This window comes from Ursus maritimus, unplaced genomic scaffold, assembly GCF_017311325.1.
Source record: "Ursus maritimus isolate PB19 unplaced genomic scaffold, ASM1731132v1 scaffold_3, whole genome shotgun sequence".
Lineage (NCBI taxonomy): Eukaryota > Metazoa > Chordata > Mammalia > Carnivora > Ursidae > Ursus > Ursus maritimus.
In genome coordinates, this window is record NW_024425563.1 from 29,012,661 (window position 1) to 29,035,636 (window position 22,976).

Sequence of the window (22,976 nt, forward strand, 5' to 3'; positions counted from 1 at the left end):
ACTGAAGTATCATCAAATTGCCAGTTACACAGTACATTCTTCTCAGTATTACATGGTATACATGAACAAAGGGTTTTTTAAATTTTGAAAAAAATATACTGTGGATGTTTTTAATAGAAACAAGAAGGTAGTGAGTTGTGTTAAATAGTGAAAAGGATTAACTGGAAATTGCTAATGTGTAATCAAGCACTTTATTTATTTATTTATTATTAGTATTTTTAAAGATTTTATTTATTTATTTGAGAGCACAAGCAGGGGGAGCAGCAGAGGGAGGGGGAGAATCAGGCTCCCAGCTGAGCAGGGAACCCAATGACACGGGGCTCCATCCCAGGACCCTGAGATCATGACCTGAGCTGAATGCAGGTGCTTAACTGACTGAGCCAACCAGGTGTTCCATCAGGCATAAAATTTTAAAAATCCTGCACATTGAAAAACACTTTAACAATTAATAAAAATAGTAGTTTGACTAAGTAGAATTCCAATATGTAAAATATTAAAACTGATTAAATATTGGGACCAAGAAAGATAGCCAGATATTAGGATATATAAGTTGTCTAGTAAAATATTAGATGTTAGCTCTAAAGAGATACACTATGGAAGGGAAGAGTCTGATTCCATAACACTCCTCATCAAAATAAGGATTATGAAGACCTCAGAATCTTGCAATGATTCTAGAACATTATAAAAATTATCATTGTACATGACCATGAAAACAAATTCTACTTACCTAAATCTTAACAGGTTAAATTCTGGCTAAATGAATTTCCTAAATAGGTTAATTAGAGCATAAGTGTAATAAGAATTTCAGATTCTATAGTCCAGAGTAATGATTAAGGGGATCAATTTGAAGTCTGTCAGACCTGTATTCAAAGACCACCTTTGATACTAATTACATACATTTTAAAGCCTTACGTCTTCTACAAGTTAAGGGCGGGGACAGTTATCACCTATGTTTAAAGTTGTGAAGAACATTAAATAAGATAAAAAGGTAAAGTGCTTAGGATCATGTCTGACATATAATAAAAGTTCTACAAATGTTGCACTGTATCACCTACAGCATATGACATATTTGTAAGAGCAAAATGCATAACAGAAAATTAATAAACAGTTGTTATCTGGGAACTTTTCACTATGACACAGGCTCTATTGTTGAAAAATTGAATCACATTCTTCCAGTGTACTGGGGTAGGCAAGGTAACCAAAAAATCACTAAAATGAATATCTGATAGATATTACAACTCTGGAAATGAACAAAGGTTTTTTAAAGTAGTCATCGATAAATGCTCTTCTATTCTTTTATTGTGGGTGTTAGCTAAAATATTAGACAATTATCACATGCATTGTTTTGTAACCTTTGCATTGAAAAACAGTACAAAAGTAAATGGAAAAATTATAAAGGATTTCCAAATGCTATAACTGGAGTCATTTACACATTATTTAATAGCTCAGCACATAGATCACTAATTTTTTTTAATAAGGCAGCAAATGTCAGTTTTAAATCTATAGCTAAATGCTGGACAAAACTTTTTTTTAAAATGGGTTTTTTTTTTCTTTCCTTGGTATTTTCCCTTTAGTAATTGTAATTTGTTTTAAAATGAAGGCTGTTTCTAACAAATGGATCCCTGAAATGTAGTCTCCTACGCCTCTGCTATACGACCTTTCTATAGATTTTATTTATGGCCGTATTCTGGCACAACACTTTGGGGGCAAAATGTTTATGAGACCATAGATCATTTATACACATCAATTTCTATGGATGCTATATTGTTATCCATGTCAAAACTTTTTGATTTGGAAAGAGATATTAAAAGAAATATTTCCCCATATGTGTTTTAATTTCCTTAGAACATAAATATATTTTATTAATTCCGAAGCATGACATATTCCAGCCATAATAACAGTTTATTACTTTCTAAATCTTTCTTCCCAACAGCAAAGCATTATGCTATTTATGGGTAAATCAAAATGAAATAAAAGTCTAGGTATGTTATATCACTTTTTATGTTTCATTAAGAATCATGTTTTCTATAATTGAACACATATTTCTGATTATAATTACATTAGACAGAAAAGATGGCAAATTAATGAGATGAATAAAGAGCTGTCATAGTAGTATCGCTGACTATAGAAATGATTAAAAATACAAGGATGAGAAAAGAGCAGAGTGATTCTTCAACATTCAGCATTGAAGGATTACCTCTAACCTATTCATACTTTGAGTAAATCCACTATAGATTTACTAGTGGAAAGTAGAAAAGCAGGCCTGTTATTGGTATATATCAGTGGTTCTCAACTGGGGTCAATGCCCCCCAGCTGACATTTGGCAACATCTGGAGACATTTTTGGTTGTCAAAGTTTGGAAAGGGTATAGTTTTGGAATATACCGGATGGAGGCCAGGGAGGCTGCTAAACTTTCTACAGTGTGCAGGATAGTTCCCCAAAACAAAAAGTTATCAAGCCTTGATATTGATAATGCTGAGGTTGAAAAGCCTCGGTCCAAATCTAGTTGCTTTTTTTTTTTTTAACATTTTTTTTTAATTTATTTGACAGAGAGAGACACAGCCAGCAAGAGAGGGAACACAAGCAGGGGGAATGGGAGAGGAAGAAGCAGGCTTCCCAGCGGAGCAGGGAGCCCGATGTGGGGGTCTATCCCAGGACCCTGGGATCACGCCCCGGGCTGAAGGCAGACGCTTAACAACTGAGCCACCCAGGCGCCCCCAAATCTAGCTGTTTTATATCAGTCATATAAATTAGCCCTTTCTCCCTCACTGGTAATAACTAAAGTAAGAGTTTCCTTTGTGGCAGCCATATACAAATTCCAACTGGCAATACAATTAGAAACAGACACCAAACTCGGATAGTTAATTATGGCTGAGTTGGTATTTAACAATATTTGATCATATAAATGATACAAAATGCCTAATAGCAAATTAATTAAATTATCTTATTATTTACCAAAATGTCAAAGTAATCGATTTTTTTGACAGGTGTGCCTTGTATTTGCTTTCCCTCACTGATAGTCTTTCAGTGAGAGGGGAAAATGAATAGCTCAGAACCAGAAGGTGAGAGAATGGGAGAAGGAGAAGTTAGGAGGCTTGATTAACCATGCATTGAACACTCTTTTTTGGCTATTTTAAAATAGACTGCCTTTTAGGTTTGCTTAAAATTTAATAATGGAGTCCATTAGTATAAAATCTAATTTATAATATAAGGAAGAAATGTAATTTTTCCCTTTAACCAACAAACCATAATTAAAGTTTAATTCATTTCCTTTGGTTTGCCACATACATGCTTTAGGGGTTCAAATAGAACAGTCTACCATTTAATATGCAATGGCTTGACTCTGGACTTCAACATAAGAATATAGTAAGGCACTATGGTTGTTGATAAAAAAAAAAAAAAAGGAAAAGAACAATGTAGAAGACCAAACATTCGTAAGTCTCATAATGTGTATGTTTAGCTATGAATCTGGAAATAGCCGAGAATTGATAGGATTTCCAAAATTGTATCTCTTATTCTTTGTATTTTGAACTTCATGATGGTATCAGCTTGCAGTGAAACCCAATAACTCTAATGAGATTAAGCATAAAGGAGAAATAAGGGAAATTTCTCTGGTTTAGTACTGTCACTAGACCGTAGGGTGAGAAAAATCCTACCTCTGTTATTGACTTCTCCCAGTTCCTGAGGCCACTCATGCCTCATTAAGTGCCTAAATCAATTCTTATTATTCATTCATTATCTCTTCAGTCATTTGACAGTTTGTAAAAGGAAGACTAAAAATATACTAGTGCTTATTAAACATTTTTCCATGTTATAAAATATACTACTACTGTGGGACCACACATAAACTTTAAATTAAAACCTTCTGGAAAGAACTCTTATAAATGACTGGAATACTTTTCTGTAATCATCTGTAAGATATATCCCACAAGAATTTTCTAATATTTTTCTTCATATTATAGTAACAAATTCCTAATAATCCATTGTCTCAGGTAATTGCATGATAATTAACTTATTTCTGATGAATGTAATATTTGAGAAGAGAAGTATGTCTTGGAAGCTAACACATACTTCCCCACTAATGCTTTTCTCTTATATTATTGACGTATAATTTATATTCAGTATATATAATTTATATGTAGCAAAATACATTTATATGTATTTTATATACAATAAGTTGCACAAATCTTAAGTGCATAGTTAACTGAATGTTTTATATATCTATACACCACCTGATTATGGATATTACCACCACCCAGATGGGGAAGCATATCTGGGAAAGAGTGATCAGGCCAGGACAGCAGGAGCATAAAATACACTCTGACAAATAATGGGGAGAGGGGGAGAGAGTACTTATCTGGACATTACGTTTAAGGAAACACGGTATTCATCCTACTCACTGAGACTCAGTCAGCTACTTCTCTCTGTTACTAATCCTCTGTGCTTCAGAGACATGACATATTTGCAGTTATGCTTTCTGAGTGACTTAGGATATACACTAACATCAATTACCACTTCCCCAGAAGCACCTATAGTTGAGGGTACATGATGTGAGGAAATGTAGAAGTTTATACCTGGAATCCTAACAAAGGGAAGAAACGGAGGAAAGAATCACCAAATAAGACAAAGTCTCTGGGTCACATTCACCCTCCAAGATCAACAGGGTTACAAAATGATATGTGGTGCTCACAAGAGAAACTACAGCTTTTAGGAATGATTATGATACAAGAAGCCCAGGAAAAATATATCCACTCAGGCAATTGTAATTTCACTCATCTGGTATCCCTTCCACAGAATAGCTTTGTAAATTTTTCTCTAATTCCTTAAAATAAACCCCACTGAACCTCGCTTAAAATTTCAGAGTAGATTCAGGTACAAATCCAAGAAACACAGCACAATTGAACATGGAAATGTAAACTCAAATGTAAAATCAGTTTTATAACTCAGTGTGAGCACTCAGACTTTTTTTTTCAATATTAAGCATAATAAGTCCACTGAGCACAGTACGTGTAGGGAGCAGCCACCACACTACAAAGAAAAGCACTCACAACAAGGCAGCTCACAGAACTGCCTGGGACTCTTTCTCTCTGGAAATGAGACCACACTTCGGATGTGCGAGCATACATGTTTTTCCTAACAATTTTCATTTGGCACTTTTCACCTTGGTTAACAGATTGCTCTCAATTCAATCCGAGTGCAAACGTAGAATTCACTTACCTGCACAAAACCACATGCTGTGAAGTCCTCAAACAAGGGCAGGCTTGGGCGGTCTTCTCTGTAGATGGTGAGTTTGTATGTGACCAGGGTCTCCCCCTGTGCTGGAGATTCATCCGCTACCAGCATTGAGATTTTGTTCATTCCCAAACCCAGAGGGTAGTTGGCAAAGCTAGAGAGAGAGAGGAGAGATTTATTCATACATCCATATGAATAAATAAATATTGACGTATGATGGATTCATACATCAATATTTATTTAATGCCTATAATTTGTACACAAAAGCAAATAAGGTCTATACAACTTCATAACAAACTTAAAATATGAAAAAAACTTAATTATGTACTTTGGTATGTCAACAATTATCTTGCAGAGCAAGTCATGTCCTCTAGCAATCACAGGGAAGGAAACTAATATTTATTAACCACTTCTCAGGGTCATACATTATCTCATTTAATATACCAACTCTATACCCAAAGTCCCATGGTAGAGTCAGGGCTAGGATGCAGGTTGGTCTGACTTGAATCCTCTTTTCTTTCTACTAGACTCTCTTAGCTCGCAGGGACACCAAATGCATTTCCTTCCCTACAGCATGGGAACATGAGTATCTTCCTTGCCGTGAACATGGCATGTAATAAAAAATTCTGTCTTCTGTTCAAAATTATAAACAAATGAGTTGGTGACTCTCAAAAGAGTCAATAGAAAAAAAATCCCATGAGACTAGGAAAATTAGTGTTAGTATGTCCATAAATTGTCACTAAAATTTTTATTCAACCCTTGAATATTCAAAATCTTGAAGAGTTGGGATACGGTAGGAGGAAGCTCCCCTTAATGAATCTCTTTAATATTTCAAATCACAAGATCCTCTTTTGTTACAACATTGTGACAGAGATTAGATCCAAAGATTGCTAACAGAGTATCCAAAAGCTATAAAGAACTTATCAAATTCAACACCCCAAAACTAAATAATCCAGTTAAGAAATGGGCAGAAGACAGAAACAGACATTTTTCCAAAGGAGACATACAGATGGCTAACAGACACATGAAAAAATGAAAAAAATGCTCAACATCACTCATCATCAGGGAAATATAAATCAAAACCACAATGAGATACATCTCATACCTGTCAGAACGGCTAAAATTAACACAGGAAACAACAGATGTTGGCAAGGGTGTGGTGAAAGGGGAACCCTCTTTCACTGTTGGTGGGAATGCTAACTGGTGCAGCCACTGTGGAAAACAGTATGGAGGTCCCTCAAAAAGTTAAAAATAGAACTACCCTATCATCCAGCAATTGCACTAGTAGGCATTTACCCAAAGAATACAAAAATGGTGATTTGAAGGGGACACATGAACCCCAATGTTTATAGCAGCCCTATCCACAATAGCCAAAATATGGAAAGAGACCAAATGCCCATCGACTGATGAATGGTTAAAGAAGATATGGTATCGATATATATTGGAATATTACTCCACCATAAAAAAGAATGAAATCTTGCCATTTGCAACAACATGGATGGAGCTAGAGTATATTCTGCTAAGTGAAATAAGTCAGTCAGAGAAAGACAAATACCATATAATTTCACTCATAGTGGAATTAAAGAAACAAAACAGATGAACACAGAGGAAAGACAAAAAGAGAGAGGGAAGTAAACCATGAGACTTTTAACTATAGAAACTGGGTTGATGGAGAGGGTGGCGGATGGGCTAAATGGGTGATGGGGATTAAGGAGGGCACTTGTGATGAGCAGTGGGTGTTATATGTAAGTGATGAATCATGAAATTCTGCACCTGAAACCAATTTTACCATATATGTGAACTAGCTAGAATTTACATTAAAAACTTGAAATCTAAGATTGCTAACAGATCAGTAGAGCACTGATAACGTGCTTTATTTTACCACATGACACCTGAAAAGTGGAAGGATTTAACACCCTGGCAACCTCACCAACTGATTTGATGCTTCAGCTTTTCTGAACCTTCAAAGGTTGCTTCAAATATCTGCTTCACTATGATGTCTCCACTCAGCCCTGGTCAACGTCCCCGTACCTTGGTCCTGCCCGATCATGCAGGTACACCTTGCACTGACACTTAGAAGTCTCTGCTCCAATTGTCACTGTGACCACGTCAAATGGGACTTCAGAGTAATAATCTTTGATCTTTGGGTTAAATTCAGGATTTAGTTCCAAATGTGGATGTGTGAGGATCTGCTTGATATAACATTGTGTGTCATCTGTTAAAATAAAACAACAATGGCAAAGAAAAGACAACTGTGAAATGGATAAATGTTTAAAAAGCACATATGATTAAGTTTTGTTGTTTTTTTTTTTAATCCTTGAACAACCTTCATGATCACTGCTGATTTTCTACTCGGCACTCTGGTCATATTTGATTTATGGCTTCAGCTGGATTTTCTATTTGTCAAATTTTGTAGAGCTTGCCTTATATAACAGCTGTTGACTTTAGTTGGCATTATACAGATGATAGTTTTTGCTCAGCCCTTAAAAGTTTAAAGGCAGTGAGAAGGTGGGAAAATGTCTCACCAGTGGATTGATAACATTTTCGTGGCATTTATTGCATCTATCAAGCAACTGGTAAATGGGGGTGATGACTCTGTGAAGTGGGAACAGAAGGGCACCAGCAGAGAATGAGGAAAATTGCTTAATAGGGAGAGTCATTAAGCTGCCATTGAGTTGATATAGTAGCTTACAGGCAGTAGGGTGGAGTGAAGAATGTGAAATCTAATATTATACCAAACACTCGGATACAAAAACAGCAGCAGGACATCCTGAGACCCCTCTCCCTGCCCCAGTCACCCCAACACAAGAAAGTGCCCTAAAGTATGAGAAGGAAATGTTATACTCTGCTCAATCCTGTTGTAGAACCCAGCATATTACTTTGAACCATATATCTAAGCCATTTTAAAAATGTGTTTCTAGGTGGTAGCCCAATTTTTACAAAAGTATCTTGATGAGAAAAAGAAAATGTATTTATAGGCATATATACCAGCCACTGCTAAATTATATTGGTTGCATATTTGGAATAAACACATTGCTCAAAGGAAGCTTAGCAAATATTTTTCAAAGAAATACTAATAAGTATTTTGTTCCATAAACACTTTTTGGTAGTTAACCAAATTCCAGTGGATTCTATGGAAATCTTTAAAATGAAAGTATCCTTCTATTGCCTTTAAATAAAATGTTCAAGCATGTTTAACAATATGGCAACAAAACAGATAATGCGGAATTCAAGGCTGGAAGCTATATACTGAACTTAAAGAAAGTAGATGATCTTCTGAACCATTGTCCCTTCCACTATCTGTATACAGCCATCACAGTGAGGTTTCTAAAATCAGACCTGTCTCAGCTTCCATTCTTTAATGGTTTCTCATTATCTCCAAAATCTAGTCTAAGCTCCTAATAAAGCAGACGAGGCATTTCACAATCTCTTCCTCGTCTTCTTCTCTCTAGTCACATCTCCCATGCCACCCTGGACTTTATGACTCACTAATGCCAACCATTCTATATTTCTCTGACAGACATGGAGGCATATCTGTGGCGGTGGATACCGCCGACCTTATGGATGTTTTATTCCAGTTCTGAGAACTGTGTCTCAGTTCAACTCCTATACGTACATATGAAAATGAAAACTGAAAATGAAAATAAGAAAAACTCTATGTATTTCTGACTCACTCTATAGTTTTCTCAGCTGGCAAAAGAAAAAACCACCCAGGTGCAAATTAGGAATAAATAATAATACAAAAAATATATTGTAACTTCATCGTAGGGAAAAGTCTCAGTAAAAAATAAACAACTAGTCAGTTTGATTAAATAACTCAGTGAATTGGGTAAACAACCCTCTTGATTGATTGTACTTTTTACTGAAGATTTGATCTGGCTGAAAGATGTAGGCAGACTGCATCTATAATGTTGATGGTCATTGTCAACTCCTGAAATTCTTGTAATAAAAGAGAAAAAGTTAAAGAATGAGGGCAAGATTATATTATTAGATTTCCTCCTGAAAAGGACCATAGCTTTTTATTTGAATTCGACTACTATTAATAATGCATTCAGTTAAAAAAAAACTTTTTTCCCAGCACATTCTATGTTCAAGGACTGAGATAAGCACAATAAAAACAGGCTATTGTTGGTCATGAGATCTGACTCAAATGGAGACTGTGAACCTAACATAACACTTTAAACAGGCTGGAGTCCAGAGATACAAAATGCGCTTTTGAGAGGACCAATTCCTAAGTAGAAAGGGAACATAAACACTTGCATTACACTCTTATGCTCAAAACCAGCTAAATGAATAACGAATATAAGATTTATTTTTTCAAAATAGTAACCACAGAAGATATACTTTAACTTAAGAAGACCTATTTTTGTAAAACAGTCACTGAGAGTTAATTTCCCTGCAGTTTACACTTTAACTTCATAGTGAAAGTTTCCAATGGGTCTTGCCCATTATAACACTGAAACACAGCCCCACATGAGACAAATGTGTGATCATTCTCTTAAGCAAGATTCTAGCAAGTGCTTGTTTTTGGTTTCATCAGAAACTCTCCACCTCTGGCTTAAGTGCTGCATCCTAACCCCCTGCTTAAAAGCTGATCTGTCTTCACCTGAATCATCAGTGCTGCTGTCTACAAACACCTGGAGTTTCCTTGGCATCCTTCCCAGCCCAGTGCCAACTCGCCTCGGGCCAGCTTACCCCAGATCCACGGAGAACCCAGCATGAGCTATGGTGGTAGCAGGCTGCTTAACCTATTTGGCAAGTGTATTTGGGAAAGCTGTTTGAAGTTTTGGTTGCTTTTAATGGATTCGTTTAACCACAGAGTTTTATTGCCCTCTCGAGGGATAATCATAACTCATATTAAACGCAAGAAAAGCCTAGACTCTGAAGGATAATCCCACCTGTTCTGAGGCATCATCAAGTTATTTTTAAAATCTTAGATCATGCCAAGAAAGTAGACAGATTAATTATACAGACCCAGGTAGGCCTAATTTTTTATCAACATAAAAATATAAACTAAGCTGAAGAGCTTATCTAACATGTTCACATCCTTTACAGCAGGTTACCTGGGAACTGAAAAAAAGTGAGATTATCCCCATAGAGTTACTTCATTTTATACATTATAAAATAGAAGACCAAAGAGGTGAGTGGCTTTCTTGATGCCGTATCTACCCCAGAGCCTAGCATGTGACAAATGTGCATTCTCATCTTGCTCCTGATTTTCGCCCTACTCATCTTCCCACTACAACCTAGGCACCGGTTTCCCAAGAGGCACATGTATTTTTCTAGGAGGAAGAGATTGGATGGAAAGTGCAGGCAAGTCATATTTGTTATTTTTCCTGATCAGCAATACTTTATTTAAAATGCTGTTTTTCTTGGGGCGCCTGGGTGGCACAGCGGTTAAGCGTCTGCCTTTGGCTCAGGGCGTGATCCCGGCATTATGGGATCGAGCCCCACATCAGGCTCCTCTGCTCTGAGCCTGTTTCTTCCTCTCCCACTCCCCCTGCTTGTGTTCCCTCTCTCGCTGGCTGTCTCTCTCTCTGTCGAATAAATAAATAAAATCTTAAAAAAAAATGCTGTTTTTCTTTAGTTGGATGTACTTGTTGATTCTATTAAACCACGTTATTGTATAACCTCTCAGTCTACCCTGATTTTAATGATACTGTTAACATAATGAATGAATCAAATTTCATTTTAGAAGATACAATTAGATTTTATTAAACTGAAAGACTCTTATTTATGATAAATTAAACCTTAGTCCATAAATTTTATTTTTTTTCAGCTTTTATGTTTTACTGGAATAGATTTTTTGTGAAAGGCTAAATTTTCTGAGTGTATGTTTTAGAGCCATATATATATATATACATATATATACATACACCCACACGGTCAAAAAGCAAAACTGCTAAGTAGAACTCTTATTTTTCCATCATACTGTTATAAAGATAATTCATGAGCTTTCGACTAAGAATTGGAAGATCCAGCTTCGTGATCCATCTCAGGCATTTAATAGCCCTGTGATCTTGGAAACATCCGTTAGATTCTCTAGAATTATATATTTGTAAGGCTACTGGAATAATACCGAGCAGAATAAAGAAAATTATTTTTAAATCCTAATATCTATATACTTAAAATGAATTACTATTATATACATGCTATTTTTCTTGATTATACCTTAGTAAAAAAAATCATGAATTTTAAGAAAATAAACTGAAAATCAGATTAAAAACACTCAATTGTTACAATGAAAATTCAACTCAAGTACTATCCATTATGTCAACAATCTGGCAGAAAAGGAATCCCTGTGGTGTGGTGTGAGCCCTAAAAAATTGATGTATAAAGCAGACAAGTCAAGCTTATCCACTTGAGCAGTCTCCAAGACAAAGCCTTAGCACCTTGAAGACCCCTCAAAATGAGTTTGAAAGTCACTGGCCTTAAACAAACAAACACATAAACATAACATTTCACTTCAAAAATAGAAAACTAAAAATGTTCTTCTTATGCAAAAGTGACAGATATCAACTCATTCAGAAACTTCTAAAAAATTTTTTAAAATACATTACAATCTAAAAGTACTCAAATATGATAAAATGCTGATTTATTCAAAGCAGGGTTGTTCCTCACTATTGATTATGCCACTGAAACACTTTCATTGGAACTCACCATTACTACAATGAACTTCTTTGGTTTCATTCATAATTCGTGGAACACCAGCTAAAAAAAGAAAAGTTAATTTAAAATGAAAACTATTAAAATAAAAAGAATACATATTCGGTAATCTCAAACAGCATAAAGTAGAACACATTTTATTATTTAACTTTTCTTATATCAGAAAGCACTTCTTAGTTAAACTGAAAGCTACAGTAAAACAAAAGAAGTTATTTGGTTCAAATCTCAGGAGAATGATTATTTCACACAGGAAAATATTAAGGGAGAAATATGAATGGTCTAAATGTCATCCATTGCCTGAAGGTGATCTATTGAGATTCCTTCTAGAAGGTTCCATGATTTTATGACTATAATATCCCAAGTCATTAGAATTACAGAAGTTTTATCCAGTTGATTCCACTTGACATTTCCTCTTAAGTTTTTGTATTAAACCAAACATCTATCTAAAAAACTCCTTACAAAATACTGATGGAACAAAGGAATGAATAAAAACACTCAGAGTGCTTAAATCATTCATTTAAAGAGAAAAATGGTGGGAGTGAGAAAGACACAGAATAGCAGCTTATCACCAGTTCTTCACTGGGCTTACCAATTTCTTCTATTGAATCAGTGGCTGTCAAACTTTAACATGCCTCAGAATCATCTGAAGGACTTCTTAAAATGCAGAGGGTTGGGCCTCATACCTAGAGAGGTATGATTCTGATTCAGTAGATCTGAATGGTCCAAACTTCCCAGGTGATGCTGATGTTTCTGGTCTAGGGGCCATAGGCTGAGAACCACTGTATTGTATTAAACCTTGATTTGTAATAGGAAAATTTTGATTTCTAAAAAGTTGTAGACACGTGGTACTTCTTTTCATCTTTTAGTCTTAAAATTAGAAATATTTTCTTTTTGTATGATCAAAAGTTCAGATGTTCTTTAGAAGGAAAAAACTAGAAAAAGTAGAGGTAAGTCTAGAAAAGAAAATCACAATTGCCATTGATGTTCCTTGTGGCCCAGGTTGCTTGTAGTCAATTGTTTCATTTAACACCACACCATAAACATCTTTCATGTCAGAAATATTTTTCTGGAATATTAGAATGGCTTTACGGTATTATATTGGAAGTCTATGACTTAATTTATTTATCCAATTCACTATTATTACAATAGAAGTAAATTCTAATTTATTTTCAAAACATATGTAACTAAACTTTTGTGTATATTCTTAATTATTTCCCTAAAATGAGTATCTAGGAGTGAGATTTCGATGATGCAAGAATAACTGTTTATTTATTTGAGAGAGAGAGACAGCCTGAGCAAGAAGGGCAGAGGGAGAGGGAGAGAGAATCTCAAGCAGACTCCAAGCTGAGTGCAGAGCCTCATGTGGGGCTCAATCCCAGGACCCTGAGATCATGACCTGAGGAGAAACCAAGAGTTGGATGCTTAACTGACTACACCACCCAGGTGCCCCTGTAAGAATAACTTTTTTTTTTTTTTAAAGATTTTATTTATTTATTCAACAGAGATAGAGACAGCCAGCGAGAGAGGGAACACAAGCAGGGGGAGTGGGAGAGGAAGAAGCAGGCTCATAGCAGAAGAGCCTGATGTGGGGCTCGATCCCATAACGCCGGGATCACGCCCTGAGCCGAAGGCAGATGCTTAACCGCTGTGCCACCCAGGTGCCCCTGTAAGAATAACTTTTAAAGATTTTCTTACATGTTATTACATGGCCCCTTAACGGTGGTTGCTCTAATTAATACCAGCACCAGCGGCAAGAGAATACCTATTTCCTTACGCTCTTCTCAACTCTATTATCTTTAAGAGGAAAAACCTTTGCAAATTTGAGGGAAAATAGCATTTCCTAGTTTAACTTCCATTTTTTGATTGCTAATGAAGCTAAACATTTTTCTTATATATTTTGGGAGTTATACAATACTTATTTTCATGTTGGAAGAAGTGAGACTATATCTTTTTACCTTTTTTATTTTCAGTTGCATCAAATGGTACTTGTGGTTTTTCAATGTTCTCATCCTCTGTGAAAGAATTCCTGCAAATACAATGCCAGACAAATCTGGATCAATGAAATGAACAAAATTCATGGAAATTACGTCTAACACACTGTTTTTTTTTTCCCTGTGTGGGCACAGATATTTTAATGAACACAAAGAAACATTTTCTGGGTTTCATTCCTCAAGACTGGCAACCTGGCCTCAAGTGAGGTGGGTGGAAATCTCATCATCTCTAATCAGCAGAAGCACATTTGAAGAAAACCAGGGCAAAAAGTCACTCTTCAGTCCAAAAGTGAGCAATTTCTGATAGACTGGGTCCAACAGAAGTAATTTGGGAGCACACAGTCTTATTAGAATCTGTTTGGCTAAAATTACACAGTCTTGAAGCAAGAAGGCGTGGAAAGTCTGAAGCACAGACTCCAAAGAACGTACACACAATCTAAGAAACGTTGAAGTGTGCTATGCAGAAAATGACCTACGTCTTGTTGCGTCTTCTCTCCTCAAACGCTGACTAACTGTACTTAATGGTAAGGTCAGTTTCTCTTGGTGTGTTTGCCTCATGTTTTTCTGTTGTGTAACTAAGTGCTTGGCCCAATTGCTCTTTAGCTTCTCAAAGTTGTGCCCCAATAATCTAAACTGCAGACCGAAAACTTGCTGGTCCTGATGATGGAGAATACGGGGAAGGATGTGATTGGGCTTTCCTGGGCTGTGCTGAAGGATGTGATTGGGCTTTCCCGGGCTGTGCCGTGATTCTCCATGTCTACTGCAGCAGGACTGAGAGAAAATCACTGGCCTGATTTCACAGCGATGCTGTTAGAATGAAATCAGATGCTCTGTGTTAAGTTACATTTTATAAATATTTATTGTCCCAGATATTGTGCTGGGCACTGTGGTAGAGAAGAGATGAACAGGCATATTCGGTTCCATCAGAATAGAAACATCAGCAAATTATGAAAAATCAAGGAATTAAAAATACTGCTAATGTGGGAAGGTGTGATAATTTTATTGTAGTTTTACTTGTGACGTCTCTTTTCTTTCTTTGATGCATACAGTGAAGTATTTAGGGGTGAAAAAGAAAAATGTCTAAGACTTACTTTAAAATATTTCCCTTCTCCCAAGGAATGAAGAAACAGATAAAGCAAGCATGGGGTGAGATATGTTTAGTTGAAGGTTGACTGGGTGCCAGGCCAAATTAAAAAAAAAAATCTCTGAATTCATGTGAAGCAAAAACTTTAAGCGAAGCTCATAAAAGATACAACCCTGAAAGGCACATACACTGAATTACTATCTTAATGGAATGAGATGTTTGTATGCTAAAGCATCCTGCAGAGATTCCTTGTGCAATTTTGTGAATAAATTATTTGTTTTTAAAAATGTGGCTTTTTCATGGAAAGCCTATGAGGAAAGCAAAGTACACTTGCAACTTTATTTCTAGTAATGTGAAAATTAGCAGAAGGTGCCCAAATACTGATTATAATATTTTCAGTCTGCTCAGATTTACACTAATTCTGTGGCGACCTCTGGATTCTAAGCCTCAGGGCACAGACATAAATAATGGTCACTTTTTCTAACTGTTGCTTTTCTGACATTATCTCTTCTTTATCTCTTGTTGCTCTAAGCAAATGATCTTTATTTAAAAGGCAGCATAGGAGCACCTGGCTGGCTCAGTCTGGGGAGCATGTGGCTCTGGATCTCCGGGTCGTGACTTCAAGCCCCACACTGGGTGTAGGAATTACTTAAATAAATAACTAGTTTTAAAAAATAAAAATAAAAGGAAGCATGAAGTCATTAATCCCCATAGGTAGCATAGGTACGTAAAATTGGCTTTTTCTGTAGAAAAAGCTGGAGGTGTCCATTGTGAAGATAAGGACAATGACAAATGACTACTCCTGACCTGCCCATCTACAGGGTGTACTGGAATAAAGCACCGGGCCATGGACCCCTGTTTTTCTTGGCTAGGTGGCTTGAGCAAATGAACCACCTTCTCAGCATGGTTTCCTCATCTGGAAAATGTGTATAATATCCATCCTCCTTGTAGCACAGCATGGATGATAATTAAATATACATATGCTCCCAGGTAAATCTGAAGATAATTAGAACTCAGTATTCTTTCCTGAAATGTTCTCAGAGTGATTTACCTAATTGCTTTTTGATAAAGATCTAAAATTTAATGTTCTCAGTGTTAACGCAGATAAATCTTTCGAACTTGTCCTGCTTTTCCTATAAAAGAAAGAAAAATGTTTCCTCCACTGTAGATCCTAAAGTGACCTTTGGATGGTCGAGAAACATGAAAAGTCAATATTAATATTTATTACCTACTTGCATTGCAGCATACCAGACACCACGTAGTACATGGAAATTACCTTATGTAATTCTTGTGAAATAATATGTGGTAGGTAGTATAATCCTTATGTTACAGATGTGGAGATTGAGTCTCAGAGGTGTGAAAACTTCCGCTGCTATAATTAGTAAACTCTAGGGTTGGGATATTTGAATCCATGTCTGTTTGATTCAAGAAAGTTCTGACCCTTTCTACACTGACCGCTTTCAACACTGACCACTAATAAATTCCCTTATTCAAAGGGAATCAGTTAGGGTTAGGCTTAGGGTTTGGGTTAAATGCAGTATTCTGAACTTAAGATAAGTCCCTTCCTTAACCTTACACCATATATGCAGCTTGAGAAAAATGCTGGGGAACACATTTTCCAAAACTTGTATATCTCAAGGGAATTTAGTTAAAGGTAAAAACAATACCTAAATTGGTTCCTTGGGAAATCAAGTCTGCTCTTCCCCGTTGATAATGACGAATGAGACAGACTTGAATGACTTGAGTTGGGGGGGAAGAACAAACAAATGGGCATTGAGCTCTATTATTTAAAATGTAATTTTCAAACAAATAAAGGCTTCTGTCAGGCTTACTACTTCTGAGCATTGAGGGAATAAGGCCAACTTCATAAAGTCGTGGCAATTAAAGTAAGTTCTGATCCTGGGAAATGTCCTAAGAATTCTTCGAATAGATGATTATTTGTTTTTTTGAATTATAAAAAAATTCTTATGGAAAGGCTTTCATTACCTCCTGAGGCAGAGGGAAAAGCAGCACAAGTCAGGAGAACTGAAGCCGTTCCTTCCTGAGAGGGACTGCAAGAGACAGAAGCGATTGTGGCATGGCCCTTTCGTCTTTCATCTCTCTAGGAGGCTTAGGTTTGCTTCTGTTTTCCTGGCAGTAGAAAAGTCAAATATTCCCTGAATTCCATCATATAAAAGAGAAGCAGACTTAGTCAGTGCCTTGGGCACTGTCCCTTTTCGACAACTACAGGAGATGTGAATATATTCACCTGGCCTGTCCTCTCTCCCATCCCCTCATTACCACCTCTCATTAGAATGGAAGTGGAAATGAGCGGTCAAATGTTTCCCTCTGAGATTCTACCTTCTAAAAAAGAAAAGTTCTATTCTTGTGGCAGGGACAGACATATTTGTGAATTTGGCTAGATTATGCCCAGAATACAGTCACTTCTCAAAAACTCTCTAAATAAATTCTCATACCATCTTGGGCTCCACGCTGACTGATGGCTCATTTAAAAAAAAAAAAAAAAAAAGGCACCTAATTCTTTCTGTCTGATGCTCCTGTAATTCAAGGATATATATCACGGAATGAAATGAGATTGAAACTTTTAATTTTAAACATTACTCTGTAGTAGAGTCAAGTCCTATTGGTTTGAAAAGCTGTCGGATGCGTTCTTATTACAGTGTTTGAAGGCCACTAGGATTGTTATGGTTTCAATGCTTTAAAGAAGCTTATTTTCCAAAGCACAAATATTTGGACACATTTCTCTTTGTTGCTTTCTTTAATGTAGGCAAAATCTTTTGAAATCAATCTTTAGAGAATTTTTGGATTGCACAATTCAAATTTGTGGCTATCTTACCATTCCAGTGGAAGGAGCTGTGCCTTTTTATTCAGGAGCTGCAACTGTTCAAGGACATTTAAAAGAGACCAGGACTGAGTCAGGACTGAACCAGGTTGTCCTATAGAATTTGCCAGATCATAAAATTCACGCATCAAAGATCGAATCCCAGGAGTAGTAGATGGAAAGAGCTGAGAAGAAATATTCAAAACCAGAATATCAGAATAAGTTATGGAAAATAACTTAAAAAGTATCATTACTAGAAAAGGCTTTCTATTTTATTCAGCTATTTCAAAAAATCAGATATTTATTTAAAATCCACTGGTCAGTATCATAATATAATTTTCTGTGCAGTTGTCAAGGTAAATGCCACTTTTTTATAAGGAACTAATTTTGTTGACCATATTTCCAAATACAGTGAGTTTTTGTTCTCTTTTCTTTGAATGAAAATGGGTATCTCCTTCCTATAGATAGCTGAGAACAGCTGAATGACAGAGTGACTCAGGGAGTAGGAAGAATGAGGAGAAATCATTTGAGGTTACAAATGAACTTTGTCAGGGTGAGAGATATTAATCCAAGGTGGGGGGGGGACCCTATGGTTATCCTCTTTCTACTCTGAGAGTCAGGAAATTGGGGTTTGTCCCTTTTCCTGCAAAATAATTCTTCAGTTTTCACATTATGTCAAGAGATGTTCCCTACATTCACAATTTCTTAAATTATGAATTCCTAAAGAATGAAACCTGCCTCTTTATCTTTGTTGAGTTTTGAGCCAACTGTCACAAATGCAATACTTATATGTTTAAATTAATTAAAACAATCCATCAATTAAATTATTATCTTTGGGGCAAAAGCTTACTTTGAACCCTCTAAAATATGAGTCTAACTTATAAAAACAAGTGCCAAACATTCATTAATTAACTTAGTAAATTGGTTATAACTCAAACAAGTAGCCTGTGAATACATGCTATTTATTTAAGTAAAAAATAAATGTTATATCTAAACAGATTAATAATAAATTATCAGTGGACTTTGAAAAATGCTGTTTTAACAAGATATTTTGTATAAGCAAATCTTAGGTGGAAACATTGACATCCATTATAGTCTATCTAGATAAGTGGCAGAACTAGAAACAAAGCAAGTACCGAACACGCACATGTACATGTAATAAATTATATTGATAGTGACCTTTGATATTGACCAATAAATTAACAGAACCCAAGAAAATACACAGAAAGGAAAACAAATGTCAGTTATTTTTTAGGCTAAAGTCTGTAGTAGTTATCATAATTATTCACATTTTCTTTCTTTGAAGTTTGCTATAGAGTTGCCACAAATTAAGATTTAGGTTGTTTCCTAAAATGTGGTTACATTCAGAAATATTTGGTTTTATACAAACAAAAAGGGCACGATGACCTGAAAGAGATTTTTGCTACACGTACATGTCCCAAAGCTAAAAGCAAAACTCCTCTAGCAGAATGTAGACATTTCCCCCTTCAGAACTGTCATATACTGGTAGCTATGCTGATCTCATGTCATTTTACCTTGAATAAGTCATGTATTATTTGCAAACTCTTAAAGAATGTTTGTCCTGCTCATTTTAATAGTTAGATGTCCGAAAAGAAGAAAGAAGCTTACAAAGATTTCTATTTCTTAAAGAAAAAAACTTCACCTAGTTTGAAGCGAAAATCAAATAGTTTATGGCTGATCTATAAGGTCAGTAATCATGAGGAAGCAAATGTCACTTTTGTTTTACCAGTTGGAATTGCCCCAAGTTCCCAAGTTCCTTTATGAAAGTCATAATTGAGTTCATCTCCTCTAAAGACAGGCATTGATTTTGTTCCTTCTGATAGTTTTCACCCTATAATGGGGGGAGAGGAACAATTCTTAAGCCATTGTTACAAAGTCAAACCATGTTTAGCCCAATTGCCCCCCACTTTATAAATCATCAAAGTTCAAACTCTACAAACAGCTGTTCTAATTAATGCCAAATCATGCATAGTAGCTTCAGCTTGTCACAACAGTGTCTGGCTCTAAGAACACTTCATACTTGACAAAGAGGACCTGAATGAAATTGCTCAATAATGTGTTGGTAGTAAGGTTGGGGAGATGAGCCCAGGAGGGTAGATTGTGTATGATAATCTGAGAATGCAGGAAGTATCTCCTTCAGCCTTTGGGGTACCAGAGATCAGCGCCGCCTGTGAACCTGGAAATCTCATCTATGGGACATTACGATTTTGGAGTTTATGGATTCTAATAAACAGTCCCCTTCCCCATTCTTCTTCACATCCTTTTTTCTGATGCATCTCTGAGAGGAGAATTGCACATATTTACCATTACTTCTGGGTCAAGTAGTTTAATGGTTTTAATGACAGTCCACTCACTAATGAAGGAAAGCAGGAAACTAGAGGAAAAAATTAGTAAACTCCAGGGGCAACAGCAGTCGATAAGGTCATGTTCTCTCTCTCACAAACAACTCCCCATAGAGCATCAATGTTTGTTTGTGAGAACTTTCACGTTCTACTCTTCCAAATTCTCTGAATACAGGTTTTTAAAACAGAAAGATATATAGAGAATAATACTGTACAGATTTTTGATGCATTAAGAAAACCTGTATTAACACACCATAAAAATTAACCAGTGCTACTATGAAGCACCGCATCCTAACCATCGCCAGCTGAGCAACATTGTTAACCAGATGTGAATTCTTTAAAAATTAGTATTCTAACTCCAGTCCCTTGACGTCAACCTAGAGCATTCACTGCTCTCCTAGATTGCTTTTAAAAAATTCTACTATCCCTTTTAAAGTATTCTAAATAACATCTAATATGTATTATTCATAATATCCACAAACGTTCCTTAGGAGTCAAGATTCTTTATTTTAACCCATCACTACATCATAATCAGTTACTCATACTTAGTTGACATAAAAAGTCTTGGTCTTCAGGTCAGAAAAATATAAAGAGGCAAAATATAATGGATACCAATTCGTTTCAAATGCATTATCAATTTGCTTAGCTACACAATAAAGCAAATGGCACCTTTCAAAGAATGACTCGAAAAAAAAATTTGTCACTTAAAAAATATGCACTTACCTTAAAAACACCTGATCTATAAAGTCCCTGAAATATCTCAGAAAACACCGGAAGTGAAGATTCATTAGAGAAGAGAAAATTGAAAGTATCTTGTAAAAGGAATTCTTCGGTGTTTTGGTCCTCAAAATCCGTATTATCATCATCTTGAAAATTTAAATGCCCATGCACCTGTGGAAGAATAAAAGCACAGCAAATATTTTTCATTGACTTTCAATGCAGTGAAATCACTTCTAAGACATGATTCATCCCTGTTGGATTGTAGATCAGAACTGACATCTAGTGGCCTTTTTGGAGGTCAACAACTTTATAAAATACAAATAATGTTCTTTTGAAGATACAGTTTTTTTATGTGAAAAGTAATGGATTATAAATTCACAGTAGTTTATCTTGAAACTCTTTACTGTTGAAGAATTTGCATTCAGGAAAGATATAACATTTCTGAGTAATAATTTTTATTTATTTTATTTTATTTTTTACTATTTTCAGATTGCATGTACATTCAAGTTAGTTAACATATATAGTGCTGGGAAAACTGGATAGTAACATGCAGAAGAATGAAACTCGACCACTTTCTTACACCATACACAGAAATAAATTCAAAGTGGGTGAAAGACCTAAATGTGAGACTGGAATCCATCAAAATCCTAGAGGAGAACATAGGCAGCAACCTCTTTGACCTTGGCCACAACAATAAATTTCAAAGAGCATAATACAAACTAAGATGTGTGCAAGGTAATAAATAAATGATCAAAAATGTAGATTCATGAACTTTCAAATTTTATGGATAAATCTTTGAGCTATTCAACTAAATGTCTGAGCCATATATAATGTAATCATTCACCTTATACAATAGTTCAAAAAGCAGTCAGTGCAATATGAAGTTGAATTCTGGTTGCACATAATTTTATGTTATTCCTTTCCCTTCTTCCTACTCCATATCTCATAATAAAGCTTTCTTTAGATTTATTCAATCAACTGTTTTTTAATCTTCTTGCTACTAAGGGATATTTTAGATGAAAGATGTGTTGGAGGAGATGATATGAATGAGTTCATTTGGTTCGAAAGGAAGTAAAAGAATCAGAGCCTACAAAAGCAATCTTCAATTTACACATATTTACACTAGGAAAAAATATATATTTAAAAAATTCCTATGGCTTTTTAAATTAAAATATAGGCCAATTCAAAACTTAGTATCTATATGTAAAGAACAAGAGTTACTTTTTTTTTTTTTTTATAAAACCAAGTGAATCAGCTGGGTAATCTTCTATTTTCTGTTACCTAAATGTTTGCCACTTTATTTCATAAACAGTGGTGATTGAACTGTAGGAAAATCCATGCCTGTTCTATAGTGATGCATAGTAGGGATTGGAACTCAAATCATAGATTCTCCACATATTAATTAATTTCCTGAACTACAGTAAAATATAAGCCTATAGTGACTTTAATACAAGTTGCTATTTATTGACTGGTTACTGTGAATGCAAACAACCCACCCATACACAGACACAGACACAGACACAGACACACACACACACACACAGACCCACACACATCATTCGGCATAAGGTGGAAGCTCCCAAGAAGCCTTCGGAGTGCTCACCTGGAGCACTACAGGGTACCTGAAACTGTAGTAACCAATATCAAAAGTGAAAAGCTGAAAACATAATCTGCATCTGAAATAAAAACACAAGGTAATGTAAAAATATGTTCTATTTGCTACATTTACTCTATCATTTGATACATTATTAACAGTTACTAGAGTAAAATTTCAAGATCTGCACTAAGTAAAAAGAGCAGTGGCTTGGAAATTACATGCAATTTATTTTTAAATTGGAATTGGTATTGTTCCTTATAGAAAATACAAGTATATCTAGAATATTCATAACACATTAAACAACGAAGCTACTTCATGAAAACCTAAATATGGAGAAGGAAACTCTTCTACTCCTAACAGCTAGGCATTCTTATTCACATATGAAGCATGATAAAGCTTAATTGAGTCATCTCCTTTTTGTTGACATTACAAATTTAACATTTCCCCAGAAAAAAGGCATGAAATTATACTCAAGTAAACTGAAATGCATAGTAGCTATTGA

General features: G+C 35.6%; 1 protein-coding gene across 2 annotated transcripts in view; it reads right to left on the bottom strand.

Moving 5' to 3' along the window:
• Window positions 1-22,976, bottom strand: part of CPED1 (cadherin like and PC-esterase domain containing 1) — a 265,116-nt gene that overhangs the window by 118,464 nt on the left and 123,676 nt on the right. For both annotated transcript variants that reach the window (XM_008705809.2, XM_008705811.2), the window contains exons 8-15: window positions 22,481-22,553; window positions 20,881-21,048; window positions 19,542-19,646; window positions 17,810-17,979; window positions 13,854-13,924; window positions 11,893-11,943; window positions 7,264-7,447; window positions 5,218-5,386 (exon numbers count right to left, since the gene is read on the bottom strand). In XM_008705809.2, the coding sequence (XP_008704031.1) occupies window positions 5,218-5,386; window positions 7,264-7,447; window positions 11,893-11,943; window positions 13,854-13,924; window positions 17,810-17,979; window positions 19,542-19,646; window positions 20,881-21,048; window positions 22,481-22,553 (991 nt within the window). The remainder of the gene's footprint in view (window positions 1-5,217; window positions 5,387-7,263; window positions 7,448-11,892; window positions 11,944-13,853; window positions 13,925-17,809; window positions 17,980-19,541; window positions 19,647-20,880; window positions 21,049-22,480; window positions 22,554-22,976) is intronic.